General features: G+C 38.4%; 1 protein-coding gene across 2 annotated transcripts in view; it reads right to left on the bottom strand.

The window, feature by feature from the left end:
* Positions 1 to 21571, bottom strand: part of LOC122829976 (noelin-2-like) — a 39796-nt gene that overhangs the window by 14340 nt on the left and 3885 nt on the right. Inside the window, exons 2-5 of one of the 2 annotated variants that reach the window (XM_044114964.1) lie at positions 15018 to 15167; positions 8180 to 8335; positions 2083 to 2302; positions 152 to 258 (exon numbers count right to left, since the gene is read on the bottom strand). In XM_044114964.1, coding sequence (XP_043970899.1) covers positions 152 to 258; positions 2083 to 2302; positions 8180 to 8335; positions 15018 to 15167 — 633 coding nt within the window. Of the gene's footprint in view, positions 1 to 151; positions 259 to 2082; positions 2303 to 8179; positions 8336 to 8449; positions 11377 to 15017; positions 15168 to 21571 lie in introns of those variants that run through there. The other variant, XM_044114965.1, reaches the window with a different exon arrangement.

The following is a 21571-nucleotide window of genomic DNA, read 5'->3' as shown; positions in this document are numbered from 1 at the left end:
ACAATCCCAATACCAAAACTCTTGAATACAAAATTATACTTATAAATTATGATTATGAACTGTGAAATCAATTCAGGGTTATCACATATAAGATTTAAATTGTTATTCAGTCTTTTTTGTAACAGTTGATCTTTGGACTTCATGCACCTACCCTGCTGTCAGTGCTGGGAATCATGGCGTCAGTCATCCAGGAGCCAAAGCGGGACCCTGACGATTTCACAGTGATCGGGTTGCTAACTGCAGTCAGGCGACCACAACCTGAAAGATCCCAGAAAATGACAAATGAATTAAATGGAATTTCCCAGTTAATTCATAAGGCGTCATCAAATGTTACATCTATCACTCTTTTTATAAAACCTTTCTCAAAAATAAATATTGTTTCTGATGGATTTATATGTGCTTCTGGTGTATAATTGTGCTGCAGTATTAATCCAGCTCAACGAAACTGTAACCTTAAAGTGGCACCAAACTCTTATTTGAAATTTGCCCCAACATTTTTCCTTCTCCAAACAGAATCCCTGAATAACTTGTTTCTGTCTTGACAAACTGTCTTGCAAAGGTTGTGATGTACTTCAAAGGGGAAGTATGATGTATTTTCCAGGCATGCTGTTTTATTTTTTATAGCAGAATAAAGTAAATATGTTAGCTTCAGATATTATAAAAAAAAAGATGCATAACCATTATGACTTAAAAGAAATTTGACTTTGCAATTTAACATCTTGAAATTGACCTCTTTGTCCATAAGAAGCTTTTGGTCTTTCTGAAACTCTGCCTTCAGTACATCAAAGTATTACCATTTACTCATGTACAATGTTCATAGGAGCAATGAATAAAAAGTAGTTAAACTACTTTACTAAAGCTTTGTGAAACAGCAGATGCACAGTTTCACAAAGCTGTTTGCTTATTGCTGCTGCCGCTAGTCTGGAGGAGTTTAGTGGGGGAGGTTTGGGGAAAGATATGAGGGAGTTTCTCTGTGAGGTGGAAGCTCGCCTTGAGCATGTGCTTGGCGGCAACCATTTGGCACCACCAAATAGTTCGTGAGGGAGATTAAAGGATTTCTCAAACATGCAAGAAAGAGTCAAAGCAAAACTCCACACATGTTTTTGATGAAGGAACAACATTATATTATGATGTAAAGCTCAAACACGTCAATTGTACACAACACTCCCTATTTACAGTTATTGACTCTGAGGAGCTAAAAACAAACGTATGCCACATTGAAAAAGGAGCACATTTTGAAATATTCCTTCCACTTAACTTTGTGTTGGAGTTCAGAAAAAATTCCAATAACAAATGTAAAGAAATTAAAAGCATAAATACTTTTCAGCACTGTCTGACCTTGTGAGAGTTTCACTGCTTCAGGCTCCCAGAGCAGCTGTTTAACATCTTTTTCAACACATTTATTTGGTGTCTGATCCTTGTAGCACACAGAGAGTAGAGACAGCCTTCAGACATACCTGAGCTCAATGAATGCAGGACAATCTGAAAAATGGCTCACTGCCGTAAGATGGAACTCTATATTTACTACAGCCTGGAGTGCAAGAAAGTGAAGGAGCACCGATCTCCAAATGTCAAACTGATCTTTTAAGACTACATCACATTTTGTTGCTAATTAATATCTTTTTATTTAATGGTGCTGTCATTTCCTCTCTGAAGCAATGAGAAGGTTATGCTGCACCAAGAAAGGATCTAACAGCAAAGCTGTGATGTACAATCTTCACAGCTTTGTTTAAGCTCTAAGATTTAACATGCTGGTCATTTCTGAGAGATGATCCGTTTGTGGACATAAAAAAAAAATCAACTCTAAACTGATGTAATAACAGCTGGAATATGTGATTTTTTTATACCTTTATTTGTTCTGTTCATCACTTGGATCATTTGTTATAGTCAGCCTTTTATGCCATTCCATTTACTCTGTGTTGTGTTTTTAAATTAAATGTCACAAAATTCGCAGGCAATCAGTAAATTCATAGCCGTCCTAACTGGCATTACTCTCCTGCCAAATTAGAAAATACAAGCCCTGGGATTTCTTTTAAAGTCAGCCCCAGCAACACCTTTTCTTTCTAACCCTTTAACACGTACCCAGTTTGTTCATGCAGCTGTGCAGCCTGGTCTCCAGCAGTAACACCCTTTGCTGAAGTTCTTCATAGTCATATGCTCCAACCTCCTCCTGAATGGCTGTCAGGATGATCGATAGGTTCAGCAGCTCCATTCGCAATGTGGCCAGCATCTGCAAGTCCAATCTGTACTGCTCCACCACCGACAACAGGGGCCGCAGCTGAGACATCTGGCCCTTTAACTCCTGGTGGTGCACAAGAGATGGAAAATGAGACGGGTTACAGGAACTGAGCAGCAGAGGGGCATAACTCAGCAACTGACCTACAGGACGTTCAAGGTGAAAAAAGTGGCATTTGCAGTACTGTTGTTATCAGCTAACATGCTTGTTATTTTTCCTCCCCAAAGGCTGAGAAGCGTAAACAGTAAGAGGGTGTAGAGAACGATGGATATCCAATGCTCAGGTAAGTCCTGCAGGCAATTTCCCCTCACCGCACCAAAAACTACTGGATTGTCATCAGTAGTGTTTGGTACTCAGTCCTCTCTGCATCATCACTGTCCAGAAAATAGCAGCTCATCTTTTAGATGATGTAAAAAAGAAACCATGGAATGACTAATTTCAGATTATTCATGCAGAAGAAAGCTGAAAATGAACCCACCGCTTTTAGATTGCAAAATGACTGATCTTCCCATGTAGCCAAACTGTGACTCACTGGTAAAGACATTTTGCATCACTTTGGCATAAAGTCCAATAGTTTTATCCATCCATCCATCCATCCATCCATTTTCTGTTCACCCTTGTCCCTAATGGGGTCAGGAGGGTTGCTGGTGTCTATCTCCAACTACGTTCCAGGCGAGAGGCAGGATCAACCTGGACAGGTCGCCAGTCTGTTGCAGGGCAATAGTTTTATTAAAATGAAATATGTTATATATATATATATATATATATATATATATATATATATATATATATATATATATATGTTTGGCCCTTAAAACCCAATTAAAACAGCTAAATTAGCTGCTGTTTCCATAACTCTTCATTTTAATGTGATTCCACAGTGAGATGATAAAAGTGTGGTTTTAATATAATAAAGTGGTTTTATTTTCCTAATCACTGTCTCTCAGTTTACCTCTTATCCGCTCACAGACTCAGACCATTATGTGGTCAGAATGTAAACAGTAATTAGCTGCCTGGCATTGCCATCTTTTAATCTTCATAATGAGAAAACCCGCTGACTTAATAATGCACATCCATTTGTTGACTCAGGGTGATTTTGTTGAAGCTCAGTTCTGCCCAGATTCTCAGTGTCAGCTCATCTTAATAGAGACACAGAAAAGAATAACAGATTTGATTGTTTGAATGACTAAAAAAATCATTAGTAAGTTTCCTCTTTGTTTGGAGAAGCATGCTACAGTTTCAACTAAGATCAAACATGAAATATAAGCTTCTATTTTGTGTTTTATTCGTCTCTACATCTGACCCCAGAGGAATCTGTGCCTCAGTGATGAACCTCATCACTAATCACAAAATGAAGTAGAAGTTCTGTTAGAAATTTTGTGACGCTTGACTAAAACCTATTTACTTTCACAAATGTGTTTACTTGAGCAAAATATTTTCTTTTAAACATTCTCCCTCTTCTGTTATTCATGACTTTATTTTACACACATTTAACTGCTGAGACACTGTGAGTCATGTTTTTCTCTGCTTCCATATTAAGACCTTTTAGCTCTCCTTGGAGATGAGCTAAAACTAGAGAAAGAAAATGTGAGGATAGAAAAAAAAAATCACATTACCAAATGCAAAGCCCCCCCAGAACATGCTGGAGGGAATACACGTTCCATCTGGCCCAGGAACACTTCAAAATCCCACAGAAGGAGATGGAAAATGTACCGGAAAAGAATATGCAGGGGCTGGACTACAGTTTGCTCTGACCCAGATAAAAAGCATAAAGCTTTGTGATTTAAATTTTATAACTCAGAGCAGATAAATCAGGAACCAGAATGAAATCTGACTTTAGTCTACAAACAGATTAATTAACATCAGTATTAGTATAAATTATACATAGAAAGTAATTGTGTGTTGCTGCAGAAGGATAAAGGGTTATTATTTTGTGCTAGTAAAATTATGCAGATGCCTCTTTGTTTTTGAATTCCTGCACAACAGTAAGCTGCATGGAGAAAGGATTCTGAGTTCATATAAAAAAAAAGGGAGTTTAAAAGACGTTTCAGAGGGAAGACAAAGGCGTCATTATTCTCTCCAAATCGCAAAACTCCCACACACAAATAAACACAGCGACAAATCAAGGAAAGACATTTACCAATCAGTTAAAGTTCTACTGTTCCCACAGCAGTTATGCTCACTAACGGTTGTGGGAACAGTTATGCTCACTTTTTTCCTCCACTCTATCAAGTTTAAAATATTTTCAGCCCAATTTCTTTCATGTCTTCATTGCCCCCCCCTCCCCCCACCCCCCGCCGTGAAGTTTTTGACTTTGTGTCACATTCCTACCAAACCACCTGAGTGAAGTTGCCCTCCCCTCCCATCTTCTTCAAAACAGGCAAAATTGGTGTCAGTCAACTTAACTATGTTTGTGCTGGTTTGAGCTCCTTTGGATTTGAAGATATTAATGAAAGTTTAAAGGTCAAATCCTCCTCCCACACACACACCCACACACGTTTACTAAATCAAAATGACCTTTAAAATTTCATTCATATCTTCAAAAACAAAGCAGCACAAACAAAAATTTTGTTGCACAAATGTAGTTGATTGACAGCAATTGTGTCTGATTTCAGAGAGGTGGGGGAGGGCTGGTTGACCTTTCATGACCTCTAAAAACATGTCTTAATATCTTTAAAATGATAGCACCGCAAACAAACATTTTTGCTGCCCAAACCAGCACAAATGTCTGACACCATTTTTTTCTGATTTGAAGGATATGTAAGGGAGGTGGGGGGGTAAATTCACTCAAAGAGATGCAAAAACAAAGTAATGTGTGAAGTAACGGTGTGTTACAGACCCCCTGGCTTTTAGATTATGCTTGGCAAGAGATGAAAGGCAAACTGTATTAATGTGCATCATGTGCATTAGTACATTAATACAGTTTAAACCAATTCATTCTCAATGGAAGGATGGATTGTACTGTCAAGTAATAATTAAATATAGTAAAAACCTTTAATCTTATTTTTCAATCTGTTTCTGTATTATTTTTCTTTCTGTTTATCGTTGTGACCTCCAGCTCTTCAATCGCTTCCTCTGTGGTATAGAAATACTGTTTAGTTATTGATAAACCTACTCTAGTTGGGCATAAATATTCAGGCGTTCTGCCACATGGTGTGAAGGCAAAAAGCTTATGACTGAACCCTCCTCACCCCCAGGAGCATCAAGCACATATGCATATGCACACAAACACACAACCACAGACATGCTGCATAAAGTAACCAAGGACAGACCCCCTGGTTTTTAGATGATGCTTGGCAAGAGATGAAAGGCAAAAGGATTTAGGGGAAGGCAGCAATAAGCTATATTTGGGGAATTAAGGGCGAGTTGTGTGTCTGTTTGTACGTTACTCCTGATGTGGGGCCTTAACTTTGTTTATATAATCACTATGTAGGTCTCTCCTCCTGCTTGGAGATAAAATTTAATAACCTGTGATGCAAATTAACACAATTCTGAGGATGTATATGCTCCAGTGTGGCACTAAGGGTTATGGAAAATGAAATTGGCTATATTATGTAAAATTGACTTTTTTGAGCTTCATAACAAGTGAAAATATTGTGTTCTCACCAGGTACCTCTTGAAAATGAGGTCCAGATCTCAATGGGGTTTACCTGGTTAAATAAAGAAAATAAAAAAAAAAAATCAAACCTAAGTGCTGCCTTGATTCTTTCATGCATGTTTGAGAAATCCTAGAATTTCCCCTCTAAGCATGTGTATTACAGAGCTTCCCTTCCCTGCGACTCCCCCACTTGACTCCTTCAGTTCAGACTAGCAGCAGAAGTGATTAGCAAACTGGTATAACTGAACATCTGCTGAATTCATCACAAACTAATTTTATGTGAAATGCTGATAAAACATTGTTAAATGCTTAATAGAGGAATGTTGTTGCGTTGACATGATGAAGCTGAGCGTTTCGGAAAGAAAAAGCTTCTTAAAGAGACAGAGGCCTAATTCCAAGATGTTAAATAGCAAAGTTGAATTTCTGGAAAGTCATGTTTCAAATATGTATAAGAGAAATGTATAAAAACTGAAGGTAACAGTTACTTGATTGTATTTGAAAATGGGCCTATCTGCCTGGAAAATACATAAATTAAAAATTTTGATTGCATGATATTAGTAACATGTTTTTTGAGGAATACCTGAACACTTTTCATTTATAAAGACATTGCAAAAAAATGGCTTAGTATCCCGAAGAGATGTCTGGACTGTTAGCAGAGACGCCATTGTTTGCAAAGTTTTTCTTTACACCAGGAAATAAATGTTTTGGTTGAATGAAAATGATTTTAAATCTGAATTTGCTCGGAAGTGTGAGTATTTTTGGGCTTAACTCTAAAACATGATCCATTAAATATTTACTTATACTTATGTATCAACCCCAAATAAGAGTATGTAGCTTATTTAATTTGAATCAACATTATTAGCTTTTTCTTCTTTTACTCTTTCTTTTGGTTTGTTATTTTGTTTGTATGTCCTTTTAAATCCCGTAGAGCACTCTGTATTACCGTGTTGCTGAAAATGTGCTATAAAAATAAAATGACCTTTACCTTTACCATTGGTAGACTTATTCTTAGAGATTTGGTGCTCAGCACAAAGACAAATAGTTGAAGTGGAAAAACTAGGTTTATTTCCGCATGCATTTTTTACATTGTTAGATTTTTAGATACATAAAGTATTTATGGTTTGTGATGAAAAGAGCTGACATCACCAGGACGAAGTCTGTATAGCTGCTTTACAATGCCGTACTAGTTGTGCCTTCATTAGTCAGTATAAATAAATATGAGTATAATCTAATAGAACTCATCAAATATGCTTTGCAGCCAACATATATTTTATTTAAAATGCTGTTATTTGGTTTATTTTGACAAATGACTGTTACATTTTTAAGGCTTAATTTTCTTGAATGTCATGTCTAAATCTTGAAATTGATCTGAATTAACCTGAAATAGCTTTAGCTCTGGTCAACATTTATAGTTTTAAAATCAGATCAGTGAATTAAGGTGGGATTTGCCAGATATCCTGGCTTAATTAAGTCTCAACTCTGTCATTCGAAAGCGGTAACACATATGTTACCATGGCGATTTATTCTCTGCTGCTAGTCTGCCCCAGAACAGGCTAACAGCCAGGATTAGTTAATGCTGTCTTTTTTGTTCTGTCAGCATTTACGCCAATCAGACACCGAAGGGTTCTATCTGTGATTCCGGTCATGAGTTGATGGTGAGGAAGAGGCAGCAGATCCAGGGTCAGATGAATAAGATGGTTTACCGTAATAATGAAGAAAAGTCCAGGCAGCACAAAGGAGAAGCTCACAAACAGTGACAACAGGTACTGGACAAACACGACGAGGAACACAGAACACAACTCAAACAGGAACTGAACTGTAGGTAAAACTAAAGGCCATACAGGCGACGACCCAACATTTTATCCACATGCTTCCCAGATACTGTAAAATGTTGTATTTAATCTTGACCTGTCATGTTTACTGTGTAGAAATATTGATAAAATGTGGAAAGGTTTTGATGGCACGGTGTTTCCTAGTGATATCATTGCAGAAAATAGCAGGTCCAAATTAAGAAGTTGAACATATTTAGATTTCTGTCAATAAAGGTCAGGCAAATGCCAAGGCTAATTCTGCTATATTGTGTTGATCATCATGTAAATATAAACAGTATTTACACTTAAGACTCCTTCCATACAGGTTTTTTTTTTCCATGGCAAATTTTGTCTCCCTGATAAAAGAGAATGCAGGCAGGAAACTTGGGCTTGGCACATGTCAAATCAATATTTTCACACCAAAGGTTATGAATTCCCTGCAGCGACTGCATTAATTGGCATGTGCCTAAGAACCTGGCTCTTTATGTGCAGTGTTTGTTCAAGTACTTGGATATTTATGTGTCTTTTTAATACCTGGAGGGTCTTAGAAGTTAAAGCGCGGGGACTGGCCACATACGTGTGTAAGTGACCATCAACTCCCCTCAGCAGCGGCTCAGAGTCTCGAACATACTGAAGGTCTCTCGATGTTCGCAGGTGCACCACCTCCATAGACTGACTCACATTCTGCACCTGACAGAGAAAACATGAACAAATGACATGTTAATGTAATAAAATCATTTTTTAGTTTGTGCAATATGATGCTGGAATTTTTTTCGTGGTTAGTTTAAGCCGATTAGTTGGCACCTTTGACGCAGTGAGCCAGAACAAAAGCCACAGGAATCCAGGAAATAACAAACAGCATAAAACCTATGAGGACGTAACGGGAAGAAAATGGGATTAGACTGAAGGAACCAGCAAGGAGAAACCGAGCATGAGCCGTAACGGGGAGGTTGATTACTGAAGAAACAGATGGCTGAGAACGGGTTGCAGGTGAGAAGAGAGAGAGAGAATGTAGCATATGGGGCGAGGGAGAGTACACAGGGCGCTAAAACTAAAGAACTAAAGAATAACTAAACCTAAGAAACATAGTTAAACCAGAGAAACGAGGAATAACTAGACATAAGAAATAAACATAATAAACTAGAAACACTAAGAAAGGACTGAACCAAAGTAAAACAAAATCATGGTTACCAGTAGGTGGCAGTAATGCACCCTAAGTTGTTTGCCAAGAGCCATGAAGAAGCAGAAGTAGAACAGCAACTTGGCTGATCCAATCTAAAAAAGGAACTAATGAGCACAGAAAGTAAAACACCAAAACAAACGTTCCTGACGACACCACAGATTTTCTATTTAAATTTGTCCATTATGTTTGTTATGTATACTTTAAGGACTAGCTCAGTGAAAGAAAATCACAGATTATTCTTAACCACCAAAATGTGTTCAAACAAGCTTCTTTTTTTTTTTTTTTTTGCTAATTTATTTTATTTAAATAAATAAACCTTGCAAAGGAAGATTTTCTCCTCAAAATACATGACCAATTATATCTTCTTTTTCTTGTTTGACCGAGACTTGATTTTTATCATTTTTAACTAAATAAATACTATTGATATATAAAATCTGACATGCATTTGTTTTTAGCTCCCAGAGCAAACACTTTGTTGAACCACCAAGCAGTTTGTGTGATATATAACAACCCTTTTGATTTCATTTAAAAAGAAATCTGTCAATGCTTGCATTAACTTTGGGCTATAGTTTTTTTCAGTATTTCAATTCATGAAACTGTGTGCTGAGATTTTTTTAAATTTGCAATTTTTTTGCATTTTCTATTAAAACGGAAGACACAGAAGATCCAAGATTTTAAGATCTCCCACTGTTTTTACACTCAAAGCAGTTTACAGTTCAGAATTTGATGTTTATATTGTGCCTTTCTGTAATTTTTCTGAAGGAGTGTGTCCTTAAATTCATTTTAACACAGATCCTCATTAAGAGTGTGCTCTTCTCTCACAGAAACAAGCACTCCCACACTGCTGCTCATTAACAATCCTGAGATACTAACAGATGCATCAAACCTCTTTTGATACTGAATGTTAAGGAAAAGGGGAGGGGTGTTGAGCACCATGCAATGACCCAGATTGTGAGTTGTGAATGTAGAAGTGATCAACAAACAAACAAACCCACCCACTCACTCATCACCTCGCTGTATCTGTGTGAAGCTGCAGAGGCTGGAGAGGAGCAGACACACCATGGCATACAAACACACTCGCAACTATTCCCACTCACAGCAGGATGTAGGTGTCACTTCCAGAGACACGCTGAGCTAATTAAGATTCATAAACACACAAGCTTCCTGACAGGAACAGTGTTGGGAGAGAAGAGGGGAAGCTGTCTCTGATTGTGCTCATCCTCTGCCGCCTCTCATTTCCCTCCCGTTCTGTGTGAAGACTGTATGCACTCTCACAGCAGCAGCAAATGAGGAAAAGCGCTGTAGCTGTTTTGCCGTTAACATTGCTTTGGTTCACTTTTGCCGTAGGGAAAATGCAGCACTCTTAAATCCTGATGTTAGATCCTCACAGCGGTGAATGCAGTGAGCAACGTTTGCCGAGCCGACGATGTTTAATAATTCATTGTTCCCAGTCACAAATCATTTTTATTTCTCTCTTGGGGTGCATATTGATGGAAATATACTTACATGGCCAGATTGACAGTCTTATGTATACGTGCATGCACATTCACACAGAAATCAGTGTTAGAATGCTCATTTTTGGTTCTACAGTACAAATTGTTTATTTCTCACCCAGTGGTCAGGGTTTTATTTGAACATTAAAATTTGATGCAGGGTTTGGGGACTGATCGTCTTTAGAGAGATGAACTGATGTATAAATGTATTAAAAAACAGCTCATACTCAAAATTGTTCACATTTTGTCATGATGCAACAAATATCACTGCACTTTAATTATCTGTTAGATCAAGACATGATTTTTAAAATTTTTTATACATTGTTACGGCTCCTGGCCTCTGGAGGCTGTGCAGGCTTCTTTTTGTTATGCAGGTTCAGCTGTGAGAGCACACCTTCCTGATTGGCTGCCTGGAGGCTGCAGAAGAACAACGACACCATTGGACCAGCAGAGGATTGTCAAGCCAATCACATGCTGATCGGGCTCACCTGTTTCCTAAAAATGCCTCCTGCAAACCATTCCTCCTGTGGGGCAGCTTGTAGAAAGAGGCTTTGTTCCCCACATTTGTTTGTCTGCCTGCTTGTAATTGACTGTTTTGAGCAGCTGTGAAGAACTTTGCTCTACTGACCCATTTTGTTCTGATTAGCAGTTTTGACTTTGATCTGGATTGTTTCTACTCAATATTGAAGCGTGTGTTTGGGAGGCTTGGTGCTCCCTTAGAATTCCTTTAGTGTTTTTTTTTTTTTCTTTTGTTTGTTGAGTTTACTTTAGAGTTGTTTGGATAGTTGTCATTTAATTTACACTTATTATGTAGTTCGTTTTAGTCCTATTTTGAGTGTTAATTGGGTTAAATTGTATTGAGTTTTGGATTTTGAAACCATCTTTTTTTGTAATACATAATTTTAAATTAATTTGTTTCTATGGACACTTTTTACCACCCTTCATCCCCTAGACCATGGTGTCGGAACATAGATATATTATATAATATAAACGGTGTTCCAAATTATTATGCAAGTGATATTTTCTCAGATTTTTCTAAATGCTCAATGCAAATGATGGTCAGTATAATTTTCAAGTTATGAAATATTATAGTATAAATCTAATTTTACTGAACAAAGCTCCCCATGAGAACAGTATTTTTTTCCGAAATAAGAAAACTCAAAATGCACTGTTCCAAATTATTATATACAGCAGATTTTCTAAACATTTTATGGATCATAAAGAACTGCAAACTGTCATTCTTTGAATGTGCAGCATTAAGTGATCACATGTACTAAAATCAAAAGCTATTTCAATCAAAAACATTTTAACAGACAGAATTACATAGAACCTTCTTTGATATCACAGAACAATTCTTGATCCATTGAACTTGTGAGTTTGTGGAAAGTTTCTGCTTGAATTTCTTTGCAGGATGTCAGAAAACCTTCCCAGAGCTGCTGGTTTGATATGAACTGCATTCCACCCTCAGATCTTCTGCTTGAGGAAACTCCAAAGATTCTCAATAGGGTTGAGGTCAGAGGTCGGAGGAGGATGATGACCACACCATGAGTTTCTCCCCTTTCATGCCCATAGCAGCCAATGACATGCCCTTGCAGCATTCATTGTCATGCATGAAGATGATTTTGCTACTGAAGGTTCGGCTCTTCTTTTTGAACCATGAAAGAAAGTGATCAGTCAGAAAGTCCATGTATTTGCTGAGGTCATTTTCACACCTTCAGGGACTCTGAAGGGGCCGACCAATGATTTTCAGCCCAAAGCATGACTCCACCACCTCCTTGCTGACATCACAGCCTTGTTGGGTCATGGTGACCGTCCACCACCAATCCACTACTGCGTCCATCTGGACCATCCAGGGTTGCACAGCAGTCATCAGTGAACAAGTCTGTTTGAAAATTAATCTTCATGTACAGCTGGACCCACTGAGATCGTTTCTGCTTGTGAGCTCTGATTAAGGGCCAAATAGTAGGTTCATGCACTACAAACCTCTGGAGGATCCTCCACCTTGAGGTTCCAGAGGCTCCAGAAGCTTCAAATAACTGTTTGCTGCTTTGTAAGAGCATTTTAACAGCTGCTCTCTTAATCCCATGAATTTGTCTAACAGAAACTTTCCTCATTCTGCCTTTATCTGTACAAACCCATCTTTGTTCTGAATCAGCCACAAATCTCTTCACAGTACCATAACGCTTCAGTTTTTATTAAATATCTAATGTTTTCATACCTTGTCATACGGCACTACACTATCTGATGATTTTCATCAGCAGAGAGATTCTTTCTCTTTCCCATATTGCTTGAAACCTGTGGCCTGATTAATAATGTGGAACATCCTTCTTAAGTAGATTTCCTTTATTTGAGCTCACCAGACAAACTAATCAACCAGTTCCCTGAAATTAATTATAGTGATTCAAAGAGCTCTGACACACAATATCATTAATTTTAATAGCACACCAAAAAAAATTATTGTAATGACACTTAAATCCAATTTACATAATAATTTGGAACATGGTGTAGAAAATTTGACAGGTTTTATATACATTTGTTTTAAGCCCCCAAAGCCAACACTTTGTTGAACCGTCATGCAGCAGCACAGCTGTAAACCTGCTTTGATTATCTAAAGATTGTAATTTTGACCTGCCGTTCTTCAAAACAAGTCAAGCTCGGTCATACTGGATGGAAAGTGTCTATAAAAACAATATTTAAATTTTGTGACAGATTCTTACTTGAATTTAGGTCAGAACGTGAACATGCTTTGAGGAAAACCATTCTAATGTAGGATCTGGTTATGTGTTTGGGTAATTTTTCTGCTAGAGGATTAACCTCTACTGTTAAATCTGGAGGACAAATGGGGTCTGAGAACAACATCCCACTTATAAATTATGGGGCTGTCAGTGTCATGCTGTGCTGTTTTGCTGCAAGAGGAACTGAAGCACTTGATAAAATAGATGGCACAATGAGGAAAGAACATGATGTAGAAAAATCAAAGCAACATCTAAAGACATCAGCCAGGACGTTGAACTTTTAAATGTTCTTCCAAATAGATAATGACTCCAAGCTTACAGTAAAAATTTCAAAGTGGTTTAAAGACAACAAAGTCAGTGTTTTGGTGTGGCCATTACAAAGTCCTGATCTCAATCCTCCTGAGAATCCGTGAGCAGATCTGAAAAGGCGTGTTGGAATGAATCAGCCTGCAGACCTGGCTCAGCTGCAACCGTTCTGTTAGGCAGAACAGCCAGAATTCAAAACTACTGTGGAAGGAAACCCACAATATTATAGTTGCTTAAACGTTGTTTAAATTGTGTTTTAAACAGTCGTACCGTTTAAGGCACAATTATCTCTGATAATAAGGAAATCCATGTGAACTTCTGAATTCAAAAAATGTTCAATAAACTCCCCAAAAAATATTCTCCTGTGTTTTCTGACACAAACAAATTAAAATAATTTTGGTGTATATAAGCCTCTGACTCAAGCTGCAGATAGATGGACATGCCCTGAGCTTCACACCGCTGAGGTGAACAAATATTTTATTTCCCACATATTTACTAGGGTCAAATTTAAGTTGAAGATCTGCTAGCTTGCTGAGTAACTGACAGCATATGAAGGACTCAGACAGTGATGATCTGTCAGGGATGCCTGTCAGTCTGTCTTCATGCTTCTATTCATTTTTCCATACTTGTCAAAGCAAAGAAGCTGACTCTTTCATGCAAGCCCTTCCTCCTCTGCACCTGCACCGCTCTGCAAAGCTGACCACCACCTGAAGCTGGGATGAACTCCAGAATTCGACAAACACAAACATATACGGTACCCAGGGCCACCCCAAGCCTCCATGGGGTCCTAAGCGAAATATGGTTTTGGGGCCCTCTATTTCTGTTAACAATGTGGACCGGCTGCAATCAGAAGTCTGATCATTAGATCATTCACACACCTGCTATAAACTTATTGCATCTCTGTCAGTGCTGTTCACATTATATACATGTATAATATAGGATACATTTATTGGCCAACTGATTTATCGACCAGTTGATTTCTTGATTTTCTTAATTTTGGGGGCTTGTGATTGGCCAATACTTACACGTGAACCCAGTCTTATCCACTAATCTTATTTTTGTCAGCATAGGTTTAAAATTTGTCTCTGTCCTCTGGTGCTCTGCAGTGAGAGGTTTGACAGACTGACTGTCCCACCAGGTCAGGTCTGAACGTTTACAGTTAACAAAATTCACCCCACTGCCGCCAACTCAGTGACTTTCTTGCTATATTTAGCAACATTTCAGACAAAAAAGATTCATGCCATTTTTGGTTAAATACATTTCTCTTAAATGTTACTCCAATAGCCAAAATGTAATTTATGCCAGGTGAGTCTTTCTCCCCTGAGAATGTGGATTGGTACTGGACTGATTTTGAGCCTTCAAATGATTTTAACAGACGTTTCACATAACTTAGAAGGAGCAATTTATTTATATGTTTTATTTTTGTACATAAAATAATCTTTTCTACATACATTATCAAATATGTATTATTGTAAAAACAAATCACTTCATAGTGAAATTGTGTGTTTTTGATATTTTAATGACAGAAATTATTACTAAAAAATAAATCAAAAATCAGCTCCACTGAGAGGGCCCCTTAGTAGCCTTGGGGCCCTAAGCGGCTGCTTAGTTTGCTTAAGCCTTGGGCCAGCCCTGCATATACCAAAAGTGCTCACCTGTTCAGTCAGCAAGCGTAGCTGTTGGTTCCGGGGGTCTCGTTTGCACAGGTTTCGAGCAGGGGCGACTACCGTGCACACACACCGGCCGTCCGGATCTGAGGCCGTGCTGTACACTTGCCAGCCTTCCTCTGAGCCAGGGTACAATCCCTGCACAAACACACACACACCCACACACAAGCTCAGTGTAAATGAAGTCACTGTGCATGTCAGCTGTGCTTTCAAGAGTGCAACGGATAAACAAAACAGACGAAAAGCCTTGGCTCTTATTCCTGAGCATGCAGAGGTTACTTTAGTTCAGTCTAATACATGTTTCATATGTGTTCCTACCTTTTACACTGTCACTGATTTGAGTGTTTTAATTATTGAAACTTATCTAAAACTTCAATAACCACAGGTTGACTTTAAAGCCTTTTCTTGTTTGTATTGTCAGCAACATTCATGATCATTTAAAAAGGGCATGGAATGTTGAGCTTTTTCCTTTTGCCTGAAACCATCTGCTGGCAACAAATACCGTAGTCTGAAAAAGCACAATTGGAGTTTGGAAGAAGATCTTGATTTATCCCTGTATGAGGTTGTTCGACATTGCCAGCAGTAAGTCAGGCTCAATTCCAGTCAGAGCTGGACTCCACCGCCATTGCCCTTTGTCACAGATTTTGTTCATAACGTTTATGAACACAACTTTCCAGTGTAGTCAAGGTGACGAGGTGATCTGTTTTGTTGGCCTTAGAACAGCATCTCTTGCTTTGTGGTCCTATTAGCTTTGCTGAAGTGGCTTACAGCCAAGAGTGAAGCAGGAATGAAGGATGAGGCTCAGTGCCTCCTAACCCGAGTGCCACTGACTTCTAGAAGTCAGTTTTCATTGGAGAGTTCTCTCCTCCTGTTTCAGATTTCCCTGCTGCAACAAGTATTTCACTTGCAGCTCGTCAACCCAGAGCTCCGTCCCAGAGATGTCAAGCACCTTTTTCCCTTAGCCTCCAGTGATCTTGTCTTGTCTGCGTGGTATATACAGTTGGCAACTTATTGAGAGTTGTTGTTTTTTGAATAACTAAGAGAGTATTGTGTTCTCAGTGGAAGCCAATAGGGGTTCTCAAACTTTTTTCTCCTGTTTAGTGGACAGCCAGTCTTTGTACTGTCCTGTTGACTGACATCAACTGCTCAGTAGTTACTAGTTTTTGTGCCAGAAATGATCCTTTGCTTTCTTGGGACGGGTTTTAATGCCGATGCCGCTCTCTGTTGCTTCAGTTAGTTTTACTCCTGTCCTTGACACACTTGGTCTGGTTGAATATATTTTTTTGCTGGGTACCATAGCAACAGATAAGCACTTAGCAAAAGTGAGCATCTCACAAATATATTTTTTGCTCTCCCTCTTCCTGCTCTGCACAATTAATCTTATACAAAATGTCATCAGGTTGGAGATTACCTAACTTTATTTTATTGTAGTTTTTGTAGTTATTGACTTTTGTAAGTTTCATATGTATTTATAAGATTCTAAAGAGAATGCTATAAATATAAATATTATTTCATTGTGCTTCTTTGAAATTTTGAATCAATCACCTTTCTTATTCTTTAACTCTATGCCTTCTATGAAGCTCAATTTGTACAATTCTAATTAAGTTTTCAAGACAGTAATTAATGTTTTCTGAGCTTGTTTGTGTTGCAGTTCTTAGGATCAAGTAAATGTCTTTCTACAGATGAATCCACAAAGTTATCTTGCTTTTTACAGAGCCAGCAAATATTGGAGTAAATACAATATAAACTTTGCTATTATTGTTGAACATTTCCCCATTTGTATAAAGTCGCATATTCTAAAATGTTGGTGCTCTCAATGGCCAGATGTCCTTGAGATCAAATTAGATTATTATCTCCCAATGGAAATTGTTGTTTACATGTCTTATAAGCCCAATTTTAAGCACAATCAGATTAGTTGAGATGGTTTTCAAAGCTTCATCTCGCAGACATTTTTTTTTTTGGTTTGTTTTTGTAAAATGCCATCATCTATGATTCCAATTGGATGTAAATTGCCCTTTTCAGTGTATTTTTAAACCTTTTAGGTGCCACTGAAACGATGCTTACAGATGAAAAATGAGAGATTCTGGGCTCTCTCTAATTAAGATTTCACCAGACTCTCAATTTGACCTACTTAGAAACGTTTTAGAACAAAAAGAGGAACCACTGAGCTCAATCTGATGTTCGCCAGCTTGTCACAGTGATTTGGCTGCAAAGCCTCTCTAAAAACACTGAAAAGAGAGTAGAGACACAGGAGGAAACTGGGGAAAATGGAAACCTGATATGGACATAAAGGAGCTCGGAGAGAAACTTCTGATCGGGCTCGATATGACAACCTGATGTTCTTATCACAGTGAGGTTTACAAAAGCAGGGGAGTATTTGATCTTTAAGATGTGAACTAGACAGGATTTTAAACATTTCTTGTGCCTGTTGCATGATAGAATTAAAGAGAAGATGACATAAGAATGTCAACTTAGAAAGTGCCTTATCCAGGTCGGGGCAGAAGTCCTTCCCCAAGTGGAGGAGTTTAAGTATCTCCAGGTGAACATTCCCCTGGAGGATCCAGCCCAGGTGGCTGGGCAGCTCCTTACTAAGGCTGCTGCCCCCGCGACAGGACTCGGGACAAACGGACAAAAAATGGATGGACGGATGGACGGATGGATGGATGGATATACTGTGCTGAAAGAACAAGATTGTAACATACAAACAGAATCAGAATTCCTTTATGACTGTACAACAAAATAAATAAAAATAATGTCAGTCAGTTATATATTAAAAGCAAAAGCAGCACCAATGGAAATGTTATCAGCACAAACCAGTAAAAATGTAGTAGAGTTTATTGACACCATACTTGTTTGATTTTGTTGCTGTGGAGACACTGGTTGATCTTTTGGCATTTAAATGGTCGTTAATATCTTTAAGTCAAAAGTAACACAAATGAAAATGTTACAAACCTAACCGAGTTGATTAACATCAATTTTGTCAGATTAGAAAAATGGGAGGTTGGGGGAGTGCAGTTGACCTTTCATGACCTCCAGAAATATTTATTATCTTTAAAATGATAGTATCACAACACAGAATGTTTGCTGCACAAAGCAGCGCAAATGTTTGACACCAATTCTGGGGAGGCTGGTTGACCTTTCATGACCTCTGGAAGCATTTTTTATCTTTAAAATGATAGTGCCACAAACAGAAGAAATTGCTGCACAAACATATCACAAATGTTTGACACAAATTTTGTTAGATCTGAACAAGGCGGGGAGGTCAACTTCACTCGTTTACCTGCAGTCTTTTTAAAAGTGAATGAGACATTTTATGCTCCGCCCCCTGCAGGTCTCTTTGCTATGTACCTTGTTTCCATAGAGAAGGAACTGACCATCAATTAGATGAAGTCTTTCGGAAAATCCCTCTTGATACTGGCAGAGGTTACTGTGGCACTCGTCCTTAAGTGTTCTGCACAAACGGATTTTTCCCACTACTCTGGGTACATTCCCAAAAAAAGATCAAATTTAACCAGACCAGCAAAGGCTCTGATTCTGTGGGGCGATGTAAGGAGTCCTGTGCATTAATACAAACATTTTGACTTGTCTGCTTGTAACTTTGCCATAATTGAACTTGAACTGCCTAATTGCTTTGAGGAAAACCACTGGCGGATTCACAAAGCTGATTAGCCGGAAGTCATGACCTTGTTTAGCAGTTCCACAGCAAATACGTTGCTACGTTTTCTTCATAGCAAAGAAATCAATACAGGCAATAGAGAAAAATGAACAGACAAATATAACCCAAAAAGAATAATGACAATAGTGTTTGCTGTTCATCAGGTAGACTGAAGAATCATTCCAGGACCTGAACCTCTCTCTCACTGCTGCACTCTGTGCTCTCAGGTTCAACCTGCTGTTATTGTTCTACAAACAGACTTTTGTACTGGTATAATTTAATTTACAAATCCTTGGCTTTCTACCAGCATATTTATCTTCCAAAATGTCACATAATCAAAGCATCTATGGTTCACAGTCCAGACCATTACTTTTAGTGTTCCCTCGGAATACAGAGCTTGGCAAGAAGGCTTAAAATTACCCGTAGCTTTTTCTTGACTCAAAACTGTCCAGTTAATTCTTCTAAGATATTGGGTTTATGTGAGCACAGTGAAAAACACATAATACATTTGCTTCTATATTTAGTACTTTAGTGATTTCATGTATCCTTTTAATTCTATATCCTCATATAACTATTGTTTTCTTACATATCTGAGAAAAAATAAGTCTTTATCCATACAAGGGATGGATTGATTAGAATATAGAATTTAGGCATATTACTCTGTTAGTGATATATCTTAATCATTAGGTGTGCACCAATTGCAGTTTTCTGGCCAATCGCCTATTACTGATCTTTTGAAAAGCTTAACCTGCTGATTCCGATTTTGACCGATACCGATTTTTCTTGTCTGAAATGTTGCTCAACATGGAGAGAAAGTTTATGTGCACATGTCTTTTTTTCTTTATTTTGGGGTGTTTTAATTAAACTATTGTAAGCCATGACATTTTTTTCTTTCTACCATCTAGCAATGTAAGAGTTGCTACTCAAACTTTATTTTTGTGTTGGCGTATTATTGCTGCTTCATTCAGTGGCTCCAAGAACTATGTTCTTCTCCAGTAGCCCAATACTTTTACTGCCAGTCTATTTTGGTTACTACATTATAATATGTTCTTAAATATTAAATCTTGGTTACATCTGCATAGCCTGCTTTTTAACAAATAATACTAAATAGTAAAGACATGATAGTAAAGTCTATGTGTGTGATCTGCAGGAGGAGGAGGTTCCCCAGCTCAGGTAGTGTTTCTGAGACTTCCAGAGGAGAAACAGGTGAAACAACGTTTCTTCATTTCTACTCTTTTTAGCAAACATTTTCACGCTTAACCCTCAGTCTTGGTGTGATGCCCAGAAAAAGCAGAGCAGACATCACGGTTATTCAACAGAAAAGCAGTGGGTGTTTTCTTTCAGCTCTTCAGTTCCCCAAACCACAAAAACGAGAGAAAACTTGTAAAAATGCATGTGGGATCAGTGCAACCGGGAAAGCTAACTCCTGATCAACTCAACTCATCTTCGGACTGTAGGAGAGTTAAAAGTCAGCTCATTTAGTTTTAACTGATGAATGACCTACTCTGACAACATTCCAGTTGTCTGATGACACAGCACAAGGTGATGTTGAATCCTATTCTGAACAGTCTGTGGGGTTCAGCGTGTGACCATGGCAGAGTGCAGGATTCTACGCTGTTCAATTCACGTATTGAAACATTTACCAACAGTTGGCTCTAAATCATGCATGAACGATCATTATCAACCTCGAGGAAAATCATTTGGATTACACTGAAATCTGTAATGAATTCAGAATAATAACCATCATCAACAACTTAATATGTAAAGTTGCACAACAGGACTCTTGGCTCTGTGGGTCCCCTTACCTTGTAAATTGTTTTTTGTGTTTTCTCTGGTTTTTTCATCCAGTCATGACTTTCACTTCTGTTTTTGTGTTCCAGACCTACCACTGCAACCACACCCTGTGGAACCCCTCAGACATCATCTATTTATTTCTAAATAAACATTTGACTATTGATCTCTTGTCTTGACTGTATTGGGTCCTGGCTGGTTACTTAAATGTTACACTTCACACGTTCAATAAATCTGTTTAACTGCTTTGTGTGTCCATAGATGTTGTTTGCCTTTGAGCCCTGGTAAACTCTCAAATTGTCTGTAATCATCAGCTGCTTCCGGAGTCCCATAGTCCAAAAATACATGATAGGTCTCCATCTTCAGCTTGACAGTTTCCCTCCCTTCTGGTGTCCACCAGCTGATTCTAGGTTTGGCCCCCAAAACAGGCACTGACAACCTTGTAGCCACAACTCCGATAAGCCGCCTCAACAATGGGAGCTGGGAACGTGGCCAACTCTGTGTGGGCCATGTTCCACCCACTTCCTCCAAAATATGTCTGAAGCACTATCTTTGTATTTAGTCAGGGGTAGCTTTGAGCCTGACACTAAATTTGTCCTGTCCTTACATAGAGGTAGATGTACCCATTATGGCAAATGTCAGCTACACAGTCGATATCTGAAAGTGAAGCCCGGTCATCCTCTGTTTAAACTCCAGTTGTCCACACTGCTTGTGTCAGAAGTTGTTTGCGGCCAGCAAATGACTGAGGACAGATGGTACAACTGAGTTCCAGGTTTTAGAGGAATTTCAAGGCCTGGGTCAGGAATCACAGGATATCTTAAATCGTCCACTGTCTGACCATGGGAGTTTCAGGATCATCACATCAGTTTCTTTAAAAAAGCATTTTGTCTTTATGTTGGGGTTGCAGGTGTCAAAACATTCTGCAATTTCACACATACATACTACATGGTCGGCTCAAGATTAGCGGCTACGTTGTTGAAATCATCTGTCATTTTGAATTTCATCTTCTGAGTTTTCTTCTGCTCAAAGAAAGAGATTTCTTCAAAATGTGTCCCCTATATTCCCAGCATTTGTGTTTTCAGAATAAACTTTCTCA

This window comes from Gambusia affinis, linkage group LG04, assembly GCF_019740435.1.
Source record: "Gambusia affinis linkage group LG04, SWU_Gaff_1.0, whole genome shotgun sequence".
Classification (NCBI taxonomy): Eukaryota; Metazoa; Chordata; class Actinopteri; order Cyprinodontiformes; family Poeciliidae; genus Gambusia; species Gambusia affinis.
Note: the sequence above shows the minus strand (reverse complement) of the source record. Positions and strands in the feature narration are given on the sequence as shown.